The 20,122-nt window shown below is 42.1% G+C and overlaps 1 protein-coding gene across 3 annotated transcripts in view; it reads left to right on the top strand.

The window, feature by feature from the left end:
* The window catches only part of SGK2 (serum/glucocorticoid regulated kinase 2), a 51,988-nt gene extending 43,275 nt beyond the window's left edge, over window positions 1-8,713 (top strand). For 2 of the 3 annotated variants that reach the window (XM_077251564.1, XM_077251565.1), the window contains exons 10-12: window positions 5,039-5,194; window positions 5,765-5,854; window positions 8,418-8,713. In XM_077251564.1, the coding sequence (XP_077107679.1) occupies window positions 5,039-5,194; window positions 5,765-5,854; window positions 8,418-8,579 (408 nt within the window). In that variant the 3' untranslated portion in view covers window positions 8,580-8,713. Of the gene's footprint in view, window positions 1-5,038; window positions 5,195-5,764; window positions 5,855-6,816; window positions 6,901-8,417 lie in introns of all 3 variants that reach the window. The other variant, XM_077251566.1, reaches the window with a different exon arrangement.
* The last annotated feature ends 11,409 nt before the right edge of the window (window positions 8,714-20,122 follow it).

Raw genomic sequence — 20,122 nt, 5'->3', positions numbered from 1 at the left:
AGGTAAAATATTTTTTAAAAACAGTCAGTGAAATATTTTACCTTACAAAATGAATCCACTGTGATCCCCTGCTGTAATGTCAGTATTGTCTTTTGCTTCCTCCCCTGCCCAGGAGATGTGGTATGCTCCGTACACGGTCAGACAGTCAATTTTTAAAATGAACTTTAATTCGTGGGAAAACCCCCTTAATGTGACCGGGTTCCTCTGCCTGTAGACACTTCGCGCATCTGTCGCCGGGAATAGCCGAATGATTTATTGCACATGCGCATAATTCACGCAAGAGCAGTAAATCAGACCGCTGCCATCTTTGTGTAGACAGATAGCGATGATCACATTAAAACTGCACATGCACTCCTACTGTACAGAGATGGAAGCAGTCAGTGAATCATTTGGCTGATCTGCTGGTGGTACCGAGCAAGAGGCTGCGTGTGTGTGTGTGTGAATATGAGTGTAACTGTGTGGGTGTAAGTGTGAGTGTGTGTGGGTGGTACGTACGGCATATAGAGTGTGTGTGTATGGTGCGACGGTGTTCCGCTGGTGGTACCGCGCAATAGGTTGGCACCAGCATCGGTTTCCATATTGAGCCAACATGACTTGGGTGTCCCAATATGGCGGTCGGTGAACTTCTTCCACTTGGAATTCTGGGATACGGTGACATCTGGACAGAACAGGAAGTCAAAAAATTACAAGGCAATTATATAAATAGATGAGCTCTCACATAGCCTCCTATATGCAGCATGAGCCCCCACATAGCCTCCCATGTATAGTATGAGCCTCACATAGCCTCCTAACTACAGTATGATCCCTCCCATAGCTTGTAATGTAGAGCATGAGCTCCACATAGACTCTCAAGAGTAATAGGGCTAAGCAACAGCACATGTGAAAAAGACTTGGGTATACTAATAGATCATAAACTGAACATGAGTCAACAGTGTGATGCTGCAGCAAAAAAGGCAAATGCAATTCCGGGATGTATTAACAGAAGCATACAGTCTAGATCATGTGAAGTCGTTATTAGCCTCTACTCCTCTTTGGTCAGACCTCATGTGGAATACTGTGTCCAGTTTTGGGCACCACATTTTAAAAAAGACATCAACAAACTGGAGCAAGTTCAGAGAAGAGCGACCAGAATGGTGACCGGTCTGCAAACCATGTTCTATGAGGAATGGTTACAGGATTTGGAAATGTTTAGCTTGCAAAAAAGAAGACTGAGAGGAGATTTAATAGCTGTCTACAAATATCTCAAGGGCTGTCACATTGTAGAAGGATCATCTCTATTCTCATTTGCACAAGGAAAGACTAGAAGCAATGGGATGAAACTGAATGGGAGGAGACACAGATTAGATATTAGAAAAAAACTATTGACAGTGAGGGTGATCAATGAGTGGAACAGGCTGACTCGAGAGGTGGTAAGTTCTCCTTCAATGGAAGTCTTCAAACAGAGGCTGGACAGACATCTGTCTGGGATGATTTAGTGAATCCTGCATTGAGCAGGGGGTTGGACCAGATGACCCAGGAGGTCCCTTCCAACTCTACCATTCTATGGTTCTTATGTACAGAATAAGTCCCACATAGCCTCTTATGTACAGAATGAGCCCCACATTGCATGCCATATACCCTATGAGCTTCACCATAGCGTGCTATATACAGTGGGGATAATAAGTACTTAATACAATGCCAATTTTGCAAGTTTTCCGACCTACAAAGAATGGAGGGATCTGTAATTTTTATTATAGGTACACTTCAATTGTGAGAGACAGAATCATAAAAAAAATCCAGAAAATCACATTGTATGATTTTTACATAATTAATTTGAATTTAATTGCATGAAATAAGTATTTGATACAATAGATAAACAGAAATTAATATTTAGTATTGAAACCTTTGTTTGAAATTACAGAGGTCAGCTGTTTCATATGGTTCTTGACCAAGTTTGTACACAGTGCGGCAGGGATTTTGGCCCACTACTACATACAGATCTTCTCTAGATCTTTCAGGTTACAGGGCTATTGCTGTGCAGCATTGAGTTTCAGCTCCCTCCAAAGATTTTTTATGGGGTTCAGGTCTGGAGACTGGCCAGGCCACTCCAAGACCTTGAAATGCTTCTTAGGGCAGAGACAGACTGCCGTATTTCTTGTGCGAGAATCACACTGTAGGCTCTCCTGACCTGAGCTTGACAGCTGCATAGAAATACATCAGACTGTCTTGCTCAGGTCAGGAGAGGTGCCAGGCCAGTCCGTGCAGTGTGATTCTCGCAAGAGAAATACGGCAGTCTGTCTCTGCCCTTACGGAGCCACTCCTTAGTTGCCCTGGCTGTGTGTTTTGGAACATTGTCATGCAGGAAGACCCATCTTTAATGCACTTACTGAGGGAAGGAGGTTGTTGGCCAAAATCTCACGATACATGAACCCCATCCATCTTCCCTTCAATGTGGTGCAGTCGTCCTGTCCCCTTTGCAGAAAAGCACCCCCAAAGTATGATGTTTCCCCCACCATGCTTCATGGTTGTGACTTTTTTTTATGGTTGTACTCCTCCTTCTTCTTCTTCCAAACAAGGCGAGTTCCATTTTGATCTCATCTGAACACATGACCTTCTCCCATGTCTCCTCTGGATTATCCAGATGGTCATTGGCATACTTCAAACAAGCCTGAACATGTGCTGGCGTGAGCAGGGGTACCTTACGTGCCCTGCAGGATTTTAATCCATGATGGTGTAGTGTGTTACTACCAGTAATGTTTGAGATTATGGTCCCAGCTCTCTTCAGGTCATTGACCAGGTCCTATTCTGGGCGAATTCCTGACCTGTATCAAAATCATCCTTACCCCATGAGGCAAGATCTTGCATGGTCCCGAAGACTGAGGAAGATCTTGTGTTTCTTCTATTTTCTAATAATTGTTCCAATAGTTTTTGCCTACTCACCAAGCTGCTTGCCTAATATCTTGTAGCCCATCTCAGCCTTGCGCAGGTCTACAATATTATCCCTGGTGTCCTTAGATAGCTTTTTAGTCTTGGCCATGGTGGAGAGGTTGGAGTGTGACTGATTGTGTGGACAGGTGTCTTGTATATAGGTAAGTTCAAACAGGTGCAATAAATACAGGCAATGACTGCAGAGTAGGAGGGCTTCTTAAAGAAAAACGAACAGGTCTGTGAGAGGTAGAACTCTTGCTGGTTGGCAGGTGATTAAACACATATTTCGTGCAATAAAATGCAATTTAACCATTTAAAAATCATACAATGTGATTTTCTGTTTTTTTTTTATTTTTAGATTCTCTCTCATAGCTGAAGTGTACCTACGATAAAAATTACAGACCTCTCCATTCTCTGTAGGTGGGAAAACTTGCAAAATCGGTAGTGTATTAAACACTCATTTTCCCCACTGAATATACAAACATCTCATACACATGAAAAAAAGCAACATATACTCGCCTCGCTCCAGTTCCCATCTCCAATGCACTGACTCTCCGCAGTGCACAGCTGACATAGTCGTGACACGCTTATTGGTGGAAGAGGGAGTCGGTGGCTTCTTCCTCCACCAATATATTTACTGGATGCAGATAGCGTGTGACAGCTGATGGCAGTGGATTGTCAGGAGGGTGAAAGCATGGGGCAGCCCATCGGCCACTGTTTCAGCCCTTCGGCTGTCTCGGTCCGGACTGGAACAGTCAGAAGGCCGGATGTGGCCTGTAGTTTGCCCAGGTTTAGTCTACATGTATCTCTATGTTGCGGCCTTATGCAAACTGTTTTACTATGCATTGTTTGGTAGTATTACGCAGCGGTGCCGCTATATAGTTCCCGTATGCAGTTATTGTGAAAGATGTGATCACTTAACCAGCAGTCACAGGAATAAGAGGACAGTTCATCTAACTCATTGATATAGTAGGTCTTCTATGGCCAACCCTTCAGTTTTATACTCTCCAGAATGTGGTTGTCAAAAGTACACAACTTTTTTTGTGAAACTGAATAAATGGTAATCTCCTACTATAGTGTTATTATTGCAATTTGGGTAGCGATGAGGAAATATTTTGAAATTCAACTTTGCCAGCTTAATTGAATTTGTTTTTAAATTTGATGAATAGCTAATCGATTTGCAGCAAATCGTAAAATCGTAATACTGCACAGCCTTCAAATGCCCTGAAAAGACTTGTATAACACAAGAGGTCTCCTAAAATTGTATTGAACACAAACAAAATCTTAGTAATGTTAAAGGCCTTTGAAATTGTGTCCCCCATCTCATCCCGGTACCAAGTTTGGTTGTTGATCTCATCCAATAAATCATCTAGAAGTTTTTGTAATGTATCTCCCTCAGCCCTCGAAGTGCTCTGGTTAGGTGACTAAAAGGCAGAACAGATAGGGGTTTCATTGACAAAATTGAAAGTCTGCAATGTAAATGGCATCTGAGAAAGTGGCCTCTGCATAACACTGATCCGAAATGAGATGAGTGCTGTGCCATATATTCCATTGCACCCTTCCTTCCTCACAACTAATAAGCTTGCTGGAGACAAAGGAGGCCAATTGTGACCTGCGTTTGTTAGTACTACTGCTCCGGTGGGTGGGGCAGCTGCTGTTCCCACATTCTTAGCCTTTTTGTAATGCTAAAGCTGAGGTTTGCAATCAGGTCCTCTCTATAGCCCGTAACATTCTATAATTACAGCTGCACTCCCTGTCTCAGCTTTTATAGTGCCTGCAGTACCTCCTGATTGGTTGCACTATACCAATTGGGACGTCCATGCAGCCACCCCTGAGGTCATGTGAGTGCTCTCTGGCTGAAGCAAACTTCAGCAGCATGTAAAATTGTGCAGAGCATTATTTTTGTCAATTTGTTTAAATCGAATTGCAAATTGTTCAAATTCTCAGGGAGCTGTAAATTTCATAAATTCGACAGGAATTTATTTGCATATAATTAAATCACTCATCTCTACTAATTATGCTTTTCACTAATATATTCTTTCAAGTAGTTCCAAATCAAAGCTTTTATATATGCATGTTTTGTTCCTATACATAAGCGCTGACATCATTTATTTACTCTTTTTTGGTGCAGCCACCATTTTATAGCCGGGATGTGTCACAGATGTATGATAATATCCTCAATCAGACTCTGCAACTACCAGGAGGAAAAACCACTGCAACCTGCGATATTCTACAGGGTCTACTACACAAGGATCAGCACTGCCGCCTTGGGGCCAAGACTGATTTTGTAATTTACCGTTATTATTTAATAGTTTTTGCATCTTGAATTTTACAATACAAACCTAGAAAGTTTTACATTAGTGTAAAGGTTTATAGAAAATTATAATCGCAGACCTGGACCACAAAGGCTTCTAGTCATTTACGGCTTTGTATGAGGAGATACTGAATAATTCTGGTGGCATGTAGTTCTCAGAATGGCACAAAGACTGAAAATGTCTGTAATTAACTGAATCTTCGCTTTTCTAATACACAACGAAGATTACAACTAACAATGTGCGGAGGTTGTACGAAGGGCTGTGATTGCAGATAGACATCTCAACAAGCGTAGGTATCACTGAGAATTATCATCATAAATGTCAGCTCCTTGAACCCACAACAGAAGGACGACATATAATCAATGTTCACCAGACTTGCATTACATCTTCATTTACATAAAAGGATCAGGCTGTTGTTAGCATAATTTATACATTAAAGTAAGCCATCTGTTGATTATGCCAGCATGAATGTGAGAAAAGCGTTGTTAAGAAATGTGAGATTTTTATTGTATACTAACGCAATGTCACTTACTGCTTTACAGCTGGAAATCAAGAATCATGTGTTCTTCAGTCATATTAATTGGGATGACCTGTATAATAAGAGGATTCCCCCACCTTATAACCCCAATGTTGTAAGTAACTAGCGCATTTTGACTATAACCAACCTAATGAAGAAGAGGTGTACAAGCATCATACAAGGGAATGCAGCTTCCTGAAATCTTGCAGTTTTCACCTTGGCTACTGAGCCTTATAGGCAGCGACTCCTTGTTCTGCAAAGATCACTTTTATCAGTCATTCTGTTATCGGAAATCACTTGGTTACACTTTGGTCTTGATTCATTAAATTGATTATTCTAGTTTTTGTAAAACTTTCAGAAGTCACAAAAATTAGTGTGTAATGGGACATTGTACAACCATTTTGCTATTTTAAAATTTTTATTTTTTGCGCAACTCCACCACGACGGGCAAAGCTGGGGCGAGATTGGGTGTGGCTATGCTGCCCAATTCTTCAAAATAGGCAGTGCTTCTTGTGCTAGAAATGTTACTCCAGTTCCTGACCGGAGTAACATTTTTGGTCAGGCGTACACCAAAGATGCGCTAAATTATGTTTTGTGTGCCTCTTAAATGAGTTGTCCGAGACTTTAACATTGATGACCTATCCTTAGGATAGGTCATCAATGTCTGATTGGTGTGCAACACCCCCGCCGATCAGCCTTTCCCTGTATTAGCGGCAGCAAGACTTGCTCAGTTACAGAGCTGCATCTACGGAATAGTGGCCACAGCCAGGTACTGCAAATCCACCCTCTATTCATTTGAATAGGGGCAGCTATGCTGTGCTAAGCTGCGACCAATCTACAGCCAATGTAGCTGTGCCGCTCTGCAACAGAGCAGCTCTTGTCACCGTCGATACCGGGAACAGCTGATCGACAGGGGTGTCGCACCTCCACCGATCAGACACATATCAATGTTAAAGTACCGGACATCCACTTTAATGAATTTGGTGCATCTTATTCTTTCACGACCCTCATTAAGACTAGCGTATGAATCAGGGCCTTTGCCTATATATCAACAAGTTATTGTATTCTCTCTTTTAGGCTGAGGTGCGAGCCACAGATGCACCGACATCTTCATCTGTTCATCAGATATGAACGTTCGTCCTCCAAAGGAGGACCAAACAGGTGCACACAAGATCAGGACAATAGGGAGGATGTTTTAACCCCTCAGAATTAAATTTTTAGAGAATGTCGACAGTATGAGCAGCGGCATGTGAACGTGCATTGTCATGCAACAGCAGCTTCCTTGAACGTCTTCATCCATTCATAATACACACTTCTTTGTAGCAATACAATATCTCCATACTGAGCCCAAAGTTTTCAATAAATATCGGCATTATCAGACATACACCCTCCTCAGACCACAAAAAAACAATCACTGCACGCTGTCCTTCTTTTGTGAAAATCACAAGTGGGGCAGATATTGTTTCTCACACTATAGTCATAAATCACCTGACGTAACACGCAGGGCTGTGGAGTCGGTAAGCCAAACCATGGACTCCTCAATTTCCCTGACTTCCAACTCCGACTCCACAGCAGAGATTCATCTCAAATAAAAGCCCAGATCCTTAGATCAGGAACAGAACAGTCATGTATAGGACATTTCATAACTTTCACAAATTCTTATGAAAACCTTTATATCTCATCCTGCATTGTACTACTGTACCCAATTTATTATATGTTTTAGGAGTCGGTCTATTTTATACCAACTCCAACAAAATGGACTCCGACTCCAAGACTCTGACTCACGGGTAAACTCGAATAGCCGTGACTGGAGAGATAGTGACATCGTACGGAAAGCACTGTGGTAAACAAGTTTTAATATAACCCGAATGCAGAAAATTGTTGAGTCACCCTCGTATATATCAGAGAACCCACATTAGGTGGTGGACAGGGCTTACCTCTCACTGCCTGCACAATGACCTCTACACACATCACAGTAAATGATACATTTACCTTAAAGGAGTTATCCACTACCAGGATAACCCTTTCTTGATCAAAATGTTTGGCTCCAAAAATATAATAAAGTCTATACTCACATCCCGTGCTGGCGCCGTTCCCACGGTATCGGCATTCACTCTCCTCAGGGCTATCTGTGGTGTTGTGACATGTGACGCCGGTGCCTATTCAGCGCTAGCGTCACTTTCTTTGCCTTCGGACATTTTTAACATGCAGAGGAAGTCGGGGTTGCAGCTGATCTCGAACTTCCTCTTTATGCTCAAACCGTCTGAAGGTCGGAGACAGGGACGCCACCAGTAAATGAGTGCCAGCATCACGTGTCACAACAATGCTGGAGAGCCCCGAGAATAGCGAATGCCAACTCCGCAAGAACGCACCGGCTCAGGAAGTAAGTGTAGGCTTTATTATGTTAACGGGGCCAAGCGAGCGATACGAGAAAAAAATTGTCCAAGTAGTGTACAAGCTGTAAAGAGCTTCTTTACAGACACAACACAATCATTAAGGAACATCTTTTATGGTCACACTATTAACTGGTGTACAGAGCTAAATGGATCCGTTCTAACTAATATTTCTTAGTCATTAGAGTTTGATCTAATAAACCATATAACTTAATGTGATTGTATCATGAAACAGGTTTGGTGTGAGATGAAAATCCTAACTTCTCTGCACATTAACCTTTTTAGGCTGGTCCAGGTGATCTTCGGCACTTTGATCCAGAGTTCACACAAGAAGCAGTTCCTAACTCCGTGAGTCGTACTCCTGAGCTGAATAATATGAGCTCCAGCTGTTCCAATGCCTTCTATGGCTTCTCCTATGCACCAAGTGATGATGACATTTTAAGTTGAGCTTGTCCATGAAGTAAAAGTGTTTTTTACAAAAATATGTTTTTTACAAATATAAATAGTACAGTTTTACGAGTAACAAGCACATTGAAGCTTCTTGAACCTGGTGGAAGAATAAAAACATCATCCATTAATCACGGAGACCTTCAGGATTCTTACAGGATTCCAAAGGCCCACCTCAACAGCAACCCTCGTAACGGCGGATAAATAATGAGTGGATCGTGGACTATGTGTAAATCAAGCAGAGCCTGTTATGTTACTCAGCTGAAAGTATTCTTAATGGTAACCTGTCATTGAGAGAAACCATATTTACCTGCAGCTATAGTGGTAATCTGCAGATAAATAGTGTTTAAACCCTGTACAGTGGCTTACTGCAAGCTCACAGCCAGGGAGAAATCTCGACAGCCACTTGCTTCTAGTCATCATGACAAAGCAGGGAGTGGCTACAGTCCCCCCTTCACTATACAGGGAGCACGCTGTAATCATGCCTCGGCATTTTCATTGACAGCCTGCTCTGAAAACAAATGCTGCACACAAAGGCTGCAGAGAAAGTAGTCAATAAAAATGAAGAGGGGTGATTACAGCTGCTCTTTTTGTATAGTGAGTAGTGACTGCAACCGTCCCGACCAAAGAAAGCAAGTGGCTTCAAGGGGAATAAAGCTTCATTTTCTCCCTGTAACCGGAATTCCTGTAAGCCAGATTCATGGGGGTTAAAGGTTATTTACCTGCAGATTACCCCTTTATCTGTAAGTAAATAGTCTTTATCAAGGTGCAAGTTCCCTTTAAATACATTTTACTAAGCTCCAGATCACCAAGGACATCTGTTCTTTGTTCACTGCATTATGGGTTTCTTAAGGTACCGTCACATTTAGCGACGCTGCAGCGATCTAGACAACGATGCCGATCGCTGCAGCGTCGCTGTGTGGTCGCTGGAGAGCTGTCACACAGACCGCTCTCCAGCGACCAACTATGCCGAAGTCCCCGGGTAACCAGGGTAAACATCGGGTTACTAAGCGCAGGGCTGCGCTTAGTAACCCGATGTTTACCCTGGTTACCAGTGTAAATGTAAAAAAAACCAAACACTACATACTTACATTCCGGTGTCTGTCGCGTTCCCTGGCGTCCGCTTCCCTGCACTGTGTAAGCCCCGGCCGTAAAGCAGAGTGGTGACGTCACCGCTGTGCCCTGCTTTACGGCCGGCCGGCGCTGACACAGTGCAGGGAAGCAGAACGCCGGGGGACGCGACAGACATCGGAATGTAAGTATGTAGTGGTTTTTTTTTTTTACATTTACACTGGTAACCAGGGTAAATATCGGGTTACTAAGCGCGGCCCTGCGCTTAGTAACCCGATGTTTACTCTGGTTACCAGTGAAGACATTGCTGAATCCGCGTCACACACGCCGACTCAGCGATGTCTGCGGGAGATCCAGCGACGAAATAAGGTGCTGGCCTTCTAGCTCCGACCAACGATGTCACAGCAGGATCCTGATCGTTGCTGCGTGTCAAACACAACGATATCGCTATCCAGGACGCTGCAACGTCACGGATCACTAGCGATATCATTGTTAAGTTGTTCAGTGTGAAGGTACCTTTAGGATATGTGATACAAGAAAGATACATATCTTGGTACCATGTTAGCCAGTGGATAGAAAAATACGGTATTTAGAATTGAGAATCCTCAGTGGTTGATACCTTTTAATGGCTAACTGAAAAGATGGTAACAAATTGCAAGCTTTCGAGACAACTCCGGTCTCTCTATGCCTGATGAAGAGACCGGAGTAGTCTTGAAAGCTTGCAATTTGTTGCCATGTTTTCAGTTAGCCATTAAAAGGTATCAACCACTGAGGACTCTCAATTCTAAATATTTTCAGGATATGTGCACACAGTTTTTTGAGACATTCAAAAACCATGAATTTTTCAAGCAGAATCGACTTCACGAAACCCTCTTTTTGAGGACTTTTTTTTTCCTTGAAGCATTTCATTTTTTTGGAATAGTTTTTCCCTGTAGCATTCTTTGCAGCCTTTTAATTGGTCACTACCTTGTTTGGAGAAGTTTCATTCGTGTTCGTCTTCAAAGAGTTGACATGCACTTTCTTTTTTCCTCCAGGTGTTTTTTTTAATGATTAAAAAAGTTCTTATGAACTACAAAGTGGAATTCATATAGAAATGAATGGCAAGAGTTTTCCAAGAGTTTTTGAGGATAATCTGCTCCAAAAACTACTGAAAAAAAGTTAATGTGCACATACCCTTAAATTATTAGACTCATTTCACATACTGTTTTGGCTGGCTGAGATTGGTTATAGTCTCGTGTAGGTGTCTTGTGTCCCTTCTACCAACCTGATATTTTTACAAAATGTAATATACATAGCAAAGTGACTTACTACATTCTCTTAATTGGCCAAACTTTTTTTCTCCAAAGAAATCTTTTTAGTAAGAGGTCAGGGTCACAACCACACTATAGTTCTGTATGGTAAAAGAGCTTTCATAGATAGAGGTACATGAATCCTATATTGTACCTCTGTATGCTTCCCATTTCATATTGGGCAATACAGAAGTTTTTTATCTGTTGTCTTCATATAAACTATTTTGAAAAATTTGAATTTAAAGTGTGAATGAGCCCTAATACAGAAGAGAAGCAGCACTCCAAACTGAATTCTCGATAAAGGCTAAGGATGTGGCCAAAATGACTTATTTGGATTATAATACATTTTATAATCATTTGGAGTACTAGCTCTCCTCAATTGTTGAATATCTAGTATGGTGGTTATTTTTAGATGACAACCCACCACGAGGCATGTAACCTACTATTCATAATGAGGCTTGATGTGCTGTTTAAATTTCTACTTGTATTTACATCATGTTTATGTCATACATTTGCTAGATGTTCTTGCACATATTTTGTAAAAAGGATTTTTAAATGATTATACATACATGATCAATATACAGTACTGTGAAAAAAACTGAAGCAGGTGTGCAAAAAAATACTGAACAGCAAGAATGCTTTGAATTCAGTTAACAAAATGCAATGAGAGTAAACACAAAAGAAACTTTAATTGAATCAATATTTGGTATGACCACTCTTTGTCTTCAAAACAGCCTCAATTTGCTTGCACTGTTTTTGAAGGAACTTGGTATGGTGGTTGCTCCAAAGATCTTAGAGAAGTAACCACAGATCTTATGTGGATGCAGGCTCACGCAAATCATCTGAGATCAGGGCTCTGTAGGAGCCATACATGCATCACTTCCAGAACTCTTTGTTCTTTATTAAGCTGAATATAGGTCTTAATGATCTTGGCTGTATGTTTGGGTTATTGTCCTGCTGCAAAATAAATTTGGAGCCATTCGGACGCCTCCCTGATGGTACTGCATGATGGATAAGTATCTACCTGTGTTTCTCAGCATTGGAACTCCCTTAATCTTGGCCATATTCCCAACTTCATTTGCGGGAATGCCTCCCCAAACTTGCAAGGAACCTTCACCAAGCTGCAAAGTTGCCTGCAAACACCCATTATTGTTCCGCTCTTCAGCCATTCAACAAATTATGTTTTGTTACAGCCAAATATTTCAAATGTTGACTCATCAGCCGGACATTTCTCTATATTTTCATGAAGAGTTGAGCCACTTGGCCTTGTTTCTATGTCACAGGTATGGTTTTTGGCTGAAATTTTTCCATGAAGACCACTTTTGGTCACACTTCACTGAACAGTAGATATGTTTAGCTGGGTCCCACAGTTCGCTAACAGTTCTGAGCTGATGGCACTGCTAGACATTTTCCGATTTCAAAGGTAAGAAAGCATGATGTGTCTCATTGGCTGCACTAAGTTTACTTGGCTGACCATTGTATCTACAGATAAATATAGGCACTTATCCATCGTGCAATATCATCAGGGAGGTGTTTTACACCAAATTTATTCAGCAGCAGGACAACAACCCCAATCATACAGCCAATGTCATTGAAAAGTATCTTCACTGTAAAGAAGAACAAAGGAGTCCTGGAAGTGATGATATGGCCCCTACAGAGCCCTGATCTCAACATCATCAAGTCTGTCTGAGATTACATGAAGGATTTGGCACCTAACTCCAAAGAAGATGCACTGGCAGACACAGACAGTAAAAGGCCCCTGTGCAAGAACAATTATACCTGCTTTGGAGGTAGAAATGAACCCCCTTACTTCTTGGGCCCCTGTGCGGCTGCACAGGTTCTACCAATGATATATCCGCTGCTGAGAAGATGTGTGGTTAGTTCTCCAAGACGTTTGAAGCAACCTTCCTGCAGAACTTCTTTAAAAACTGTGTGCAATGGTACCTAGAAAATTTGATGGATCTGATGTATTTTAAAGGCAAACGGTGGGTCACACCAAATATTGATTGTATTTTGGTTTCTCTTTTGTTCATTCACTTTGCATTTTGTTAATTAAGATATAAACTAGTAACACTTTTATTTTTTAAATCATTCTTGCTTTGCAGCCGTTTTTCCAAACCTATATATATATATATATATATATATATATATATATATATCTACACACCCATGTTAAAATGCCAGAATTTTGTCATGTGACACAATCATACCAAGAAGAATAATTTCATAACTTTTTACAGCTCTACTGTCATCAATATCTGTACAAATTCATTAAAAAACGAACTAAAATAATTTTGAGGCGGAGGTAACAAAACTAACAATGTGGTTACATAAGTGTGAACACCTTCATAGAATTGGGGATGTGATTTAGCCTATCACATTTAAACTCATATTAAATAGTTGTCAGTCCGCAGCTGCCATAATTTAAAGTGATTCTGATTAACTCCATATAAAGTTTATCTGTTATAATAGGATTTTCCTGACATTTTCTTATATATATTTTAAGGCAAAAGGCATGGTCCATACAAAGCTAACAAAACAGCAAAGGGATTACATTGCTGAAAGTTATCTGTCAGAATAATGGTTACATTTTTTTTTACAAGCATTAGATATACTAAGGAACACTGGGAAGATAGTGTTCAAGAAGAGAATTAGATTTGGCACAACAGTGAAATTATCTACAACTGGACGTCCCTCAAAAACTGATGAGAAGACAGGGAGAAAATTGGGACGGCAGGCTGCCAAGTACTGGTTGTGTGCTCCATGTCACAATGATCATATATTCTTCATATGTCCGGTCTGTTGGGTAGGGTGGCAAGATATCCAAGCCCAGCTATGTTTTACTAAAACCTACATGAAGTCTGTCAGAAGCATGTGGGAGAATGTGTTATGGTCTTAAGAGACTAAGGTAGAACTTTTTGGCTATAATTCTAAAAGGTATGCTTGTTGCAAAACCAACACTGTACATCACAATAAGAACACCATACACACAGTGAGGTATGGTGGAGGAAACAATAGACTTTTAAAGCTGTTTTTCAGCAGTTGGAACTGGGGCTTTAATCATGGTGGAAGGAATTATGAACAGTTACAAGTAACAGTCAAGTTTACATCAAACCTTCAGGCCTCTGCTAAATAGCTGAATAGGAATTTAACCTTTCAGCATTTATTTATTTTACTCATTTATATATCGCCATTAATTCCACAGCACTTTACAGATATTATTGGCACTGTTCCAGTTGGGGTTCACAGTCTAGATTCCCTATCAGCATGTCTTTGGGGGTGTGGGAGGAAACCCATGCAAACACGGGGAGAACATACAAACTCCTTGCAGATGTTATCTTTGGTGGGATTTGAACCCAGGAACCCCAGCACTGCAGTGTTAACCACTGAGGCACTGTGCTGCCATTTGCATCACAATAAGCCTAAGTCATCTCCAAATCAACAAAAGAATGGCTTCATCTGAAGAGAATCAAAGTTTTAACATGGCCCAGCCAGAGACCTGAATCCAATTGAAAAATCTGTGGGTTTTATTGAAGAAGGCACTGTACACAAGAGATGCCCTCACAATCTGACAGAGTGAGCAAAGATTGCCAAATTTAGATGTGCCATGCTGACAGACTCCTACGCAAAAAGACTAAATACTGTCATAAATTCCAAGGGTACTTCAACAAAGTACTAGTGTAATGGTGTGCATATTTATGCAATCACATTATTTTAGTTATTAATTTTTCTTTCTCCTTTAAAAAAAAAAGATTGCAGCTTATGTTTCAATTTAATTGTACAGATTATTGGTGGACACTAAAGGTCGAAAAAGTTCTGAAATGATTCTTCTTGGAATGATTATGTATATTGTAAGCATGCGAGCCATCTATTCAAGATGGTGCTTTGCCGAGCCTGGTTTTGAGCCCCGTTCTCAAGATCGCTTGTGGCCTCAGTGGTTGGACCCCCAGCGACTGGCAAGTTATCCTGTATCCTTTGGATATGGGAGTATTTTGAATTATGGAAATAACCGTTAAAGGGACTGTACCCTACTTTTACACACGTTAATGGGGCCAGGAAGGATTAAAATAGTTAAAAGAAACATAACAAAAATACAACATACTCTTTGCAGGAGTCACCAAGTGACTACTGCAGCCTTGACATTCCATGGAATAAGCACTGTTTGACCCCTGCTCTAACTTATGACAATGTAATTTATGATAACGTATGCTCATTTTTATGGTTTAGCCCATGTATTACAAAGTAGATGGATTTTAAACAATACAGCACTCCCAGCCACTGCCACCCTTTATATGCTTTTCACTGCCATCTTTCAACCCTACTTCCATCTTCTGAAAGGTGACTTTGCTACAGTGTAGACATTCCTTTCATTTATCATTGCTATTGGTAGAAATAAAAAACAAACAATCAATGTGGTTTAGCAAATGTGAATTGTCATATTTAATTACCGTACAATTGTACCACTACTGATACCTACAGAATGTATTGTAGGAACAGGAAATTATGTGACACTTGTACTTTATGGTGAAGTAAAGGATGCTCACAGCATTGTGGGTATATTATATTTCAAAGCAATATTGATTTTCTGTTATTTTGTCCTGTTTTTTTAAGCGTATCTATCATTTGACCTAAAAACTGTCAATGAATTGTACCATTTACTCAGGTCAGATTGAGAGATTTCTGATCTATGTCTGGTAACTAAATGTGTTTTTTGTAAAGTGGCTAGGAGCAACAGCTCAGCTACAAAGTAACAGCGACCACAATCTCACAGAGCAGTGTGTGGTTCTTAAAGGGAACCTGTCAGCAGGATTGTGCACAGTAACCTACACACAGTGTCAGGTCGGCGCCATTACACTGATTACAATAACTGAGTTGATGAAATCCGTCTTGTGGTTGTTGGATATTCTTTACTTTCGAGTTAATGATATGCTCGTGCTCTGGGGCGGGCCTGTGTCTGTGTGTGGAAGTCTTCATGTGGTGCTCTGATCAGGTATTCACTAGTATGGCTTCTGACAGGTCAATGACCCCTCAGTGACCTGCCCTCTAGTTTACATAATGTATATACAGGGTGGGCCATTTATATGGATATACCTAAATAAAAAGGGAATGGTTGGTGATATGAACTTCCTGTTTGAGGCACATTAATATATGGGAGGGGGAAACTTTACAAGATTGGTGGTGACCATGGCGGCCATTTTGAAGTCGGCCATTTTGGATCCAACTTTATTTTTTCCAATGGGAAGAGGGTCATGTGACACATCAAACTTATTGAGAATTTCACAAGAAAAACAATGGTGTGATTGCTTTTAACGTAAGTTTATTCTTTCTTGAGTTATTTACAAGTTTATGACCACTTATAAAAGGTGTTCAAAGTGCTGCCCATTGTGTTGGATTGTCAATGCAACCCTCTTCTCACACTCTTGACACAGATAGCAACACTGCAGAATAAATGCTAGTGTAAGGGGGTCAGATTCCTTGGAATGCTCAGACCTGACACCCATAATGTGGTGGTGCACCATCTTGCTGGAAAAACTCAGGGAACGTGCCATCTTCAGTGCATAAAGAGGGCAACACATCATCATGTAGCAATTTCAGATATCCAGTGGCATTGAGGTTTCCATTGATGAAGAATGGCCCCACTATCGTTGTACCCCATATACCACATAATGCCATCAATTATGGGTGTGGGTGTCAGGTCCGAGCATTCCTACATGAACAGTTTCCCGGAAAGTAATTGGTCGTCGTGGGTCACTTGAGTGGCCACCAAGGTCTCCAGATATGACCCCCTTAGACTTTTATCTTTGGGGTCACCTGAAGGCAATTGTCTATGTTGTGAAGATACGAGATGTGCAGCTTCTGAAACAATGGATACTGGAAACCTGTGCTAGCATTTCTTCTGTGGTGTTGCTATCAGTGTGTCAAGAGTGGGAGAAGAGGTTTGCATTGACAATCTAACACAATGGGCAGCACCTTGAACACATTTTATAAGTGGTCATAAACTTGTAAATAACTCATGAAAGAATAAAGATATGTTAAAACCAATCACACCATTGTTTTTCTTGTGAAATTCTCAATAAATTTGATATGTCACATGACCCTCTTCCCATTAAAAAAATAAAGTTGGATCCAAAATGGCTGACTTCAAAATGGCCGCCTTGGTCACCAACCATCTTGAAAAGTTTCCCCCCTCACATATTCTAATGTGCCACAAACAGAAAGTTGATATCACCAACCATTCCCATTTTATTTAAGTGTATCCATATAAATGGCCCGCCCTGTATTTAAAGGGAACCTGTCACCTGAATTTGGCGGGACCAGTTTTGGGTCATATGGGCGGGGTTTTCGGGTGTTTGATTCACCCTTTCCTTACCCTTTGGCTGCAGGCTGGCCGCAATATTGGATTGAAGTTCATTCTCTGTCCTCCGGAGTACACGCCAGCGCAAGGCACTATTGCCTTGCGCAGGCGTGTACTCCGGAGGACAGAGAATGAACTTCAATCCAATATTGCGGCCAGCATGCAGCCAGCGGGTAAGGAAAGGGTGAATCAAACACCCGAAAACCCCGCCCATATGACCCAAAACTGGTCCCGCCATAATCAGGTGACAGGTTCCCTTTAACAAGAAAAAAAAATCCTGCGCTGCAGCATGATCGCATCTATTATTATTATTTATTTATATAGCGCCATTAATTCCATGGTGCTGTACATGAGAAAAGGGGTTACAGATAACGTTTACAGTAAACAAATTTTAATGACAGACAATGACAATGACAGACTAGTGCAGAGGGCTTACATTCTACGGGGGCAATTTTTTTTTTTATGGTATACATTAATTCATTTAAAAAAAGTCTGAAAATGGCGCTGGCAGTGCCTGCGCAGTAGCTGCTCTCGGTGATCCAATAGCTGCTAATGCGCAGGCGGAGCCTCCTTGCTAGAGAAAAAAAAATTTGTCTCCACTAAGATGCCACTGGCTGCGCCTGTGCAGTAGTATCCATTGCCAGTCCGATAGATTCTACTGCGCAGGCGAAGCCATATTGGAGTAGGCAATTTTTTTCCCTTTCTAGCATGATGGTGCCTGTGCAGTAGAAGCTATCGGATTGCTGCTGATCGCTGGTACTGCGCAGCCGGTGCCATTTTCAGACTGAATTAATGTATACCATAAAAAAAAAATTAAATACATATAGATGAGATTATGCTGCAGTGCAGGCGCCACCACCTGCCTGCAGAAGGTGATTTTTTTTTTTCAGTATGTGCATATATTCATTATGTAAACTAGGGGGGCAGGTCAGTGAGGAATCAGTGACCTGTCAGAAACCATACTGATGAATAGCTAATCAGAGCACCACATGAAGACCCCCACAGGCCACCCCGGGGCACGAGTATATCATTAAAGGTACCTTCACACGAAACGACTTTGTAACGATATCGCTAGCGATCCGTGACGTTGCAGCGTCCTCGCTAGCGATATCGTTTCGTTTGACACGCAGCAGCGATCAGGATCCTGCTGTGATGTCGCTGGTCGCTGAATAAAGTCCAGAACTTTATTTGGTCGTCCGATCGCCGTGTATCGTTGTGTTTGAAAGCAAAAGCAACGATACCAGCGATGTTTTACACTGGTAACCAGGGTAAACATCGGGTTACCAAGCGCAGGGCCGCGCTTAGTAACCCGATGTTTACCCTGGTTACCAGCGTAAAAGTAAAAAAAACAAACAGTACATACTCACCTGCGCGTCCCCCGCCGTCTGCTTCCTGACACTTACTGAGCGCCGGCCCTAAAGTGAAAGTGAAAGCACAGCGGTGACGTCACCGCTGTGCTGTTAGGGCCGGAGCTCAGTCAGTGTCAGGAAGCAGAAGCTGGGGGATGCGCAGGTGAGTATGTAGTGTTTGTTTTTTTTACTTTTACGCTGGTAACCAGGGTAAACATCGGGTTACTAAGCGCGGCCCTGCGCTTAGCAACCCGATGTTTACCCTGGTTACCCGGGGACCTCGGCATCGTTGGTCGCTGGAGAGCGGTCTGTGTGACAGCTCCCCAGCGATCGGCATCGTTGTCGCTATCGCTGCAGCGTCGCTTCGTGTGAAGGTACCTTAACTCAACACTGAAAATAAAGATTACACAACAGCCACAAGACGGATTTCATCAACCAAGGTACAGTATCATTGTAATCAGTGTAACGGCGCAGACCTGACACCGTCAGTAGGATACTGTGCACACTCCTGCTGACAGGTTCCCTTTAATTGCCTATATATTGTGTCATAGCTTCAGGCAGTAGCGTAGCTACCGGGGAGGGGCAGAGGGGGCCATTGCACTGCGCTCCTTCTCCCATCATCCACCTGTCAGCGTCTGCCGTTACCGACGCTGACAGTGGGCGCGATGACGTCACCACCCGGCGCCCGCTGTCAGAAGGTGAGCGGGAGATCGGCGCACCGCTGGAACAAGGAGGAAGAGAGGTGAGTATTTTTTTTTTAATGGGGGCTGCCTTATACTTCAGGATCTGCTTATAGGGGGGCTGCCTTATACTTCAAGATCTGCCTATAGGGGTGCTGCCTTATACTTCCGGATCTGTCTATAGGGGTGCTGCCTTATACTTCAGGATCTGCCTATAGGGGGGCTGCCTTATACTTCAGGATCTGCCTTATATGAGTGCTGCTTTATACTTCAGAATCTGCCTACGGGGGTACTGCCTTTTACTGCAGGGTCTGCCTATGGGGTGCTGTCTTATACTACAGGGTCTGCCTATGGGGTGCTGCCTTTTACTAGAGTCTGCCTATGGGGGGCTGCCTTATACTACAGGGTCTGCCTATATGGGTGCTGCCTTATACTTCAGAATCTGCCTATGGGGTGCTGCCTTATACTACAGGATCTGCCTATGGGGTGCTGCCTTATACAGGGTCTGCCTATGGGGTGCTGTCTTATACTACAGGGTCTACCTATGGGGTGCTGCTTATACTACAGGGTCTGCCTATGGGGGTGCTGTCTTGTGATATAGAGTCTGCCTATGGGGAGTGCATTATACTATATGGAGTCCTATGGGGAGTGCATTATACTATATGGATTCCTATCAGGAGTGCATTATACTATATTTAGGATGATCTAGTGCATTATACTATATTGAGGCCATCTAGTGGGCCATCATACAGTGTGGAGATTACAGTGAAGGGGTCATCATACAGTGTTGGAGCCATCA

This window comes from Ranitomeya variabilis, chromosome 4 (genome assembly GCF_051348905.1).
Source record: "Ranitomeya variabilis isolate aRanVar5 chromosome 4, aRanVar5.hap1, whole genome shotgun sequence".
NCBI lineage: Eukaryota > Metazoa > Chordata > Amphibia > Anura > Dendrobatidae > Ranitomeya > Ranitomeya variabilis.
This window is presented reverse-complemented; position numbering and strand designations above follow the sequence as displayed.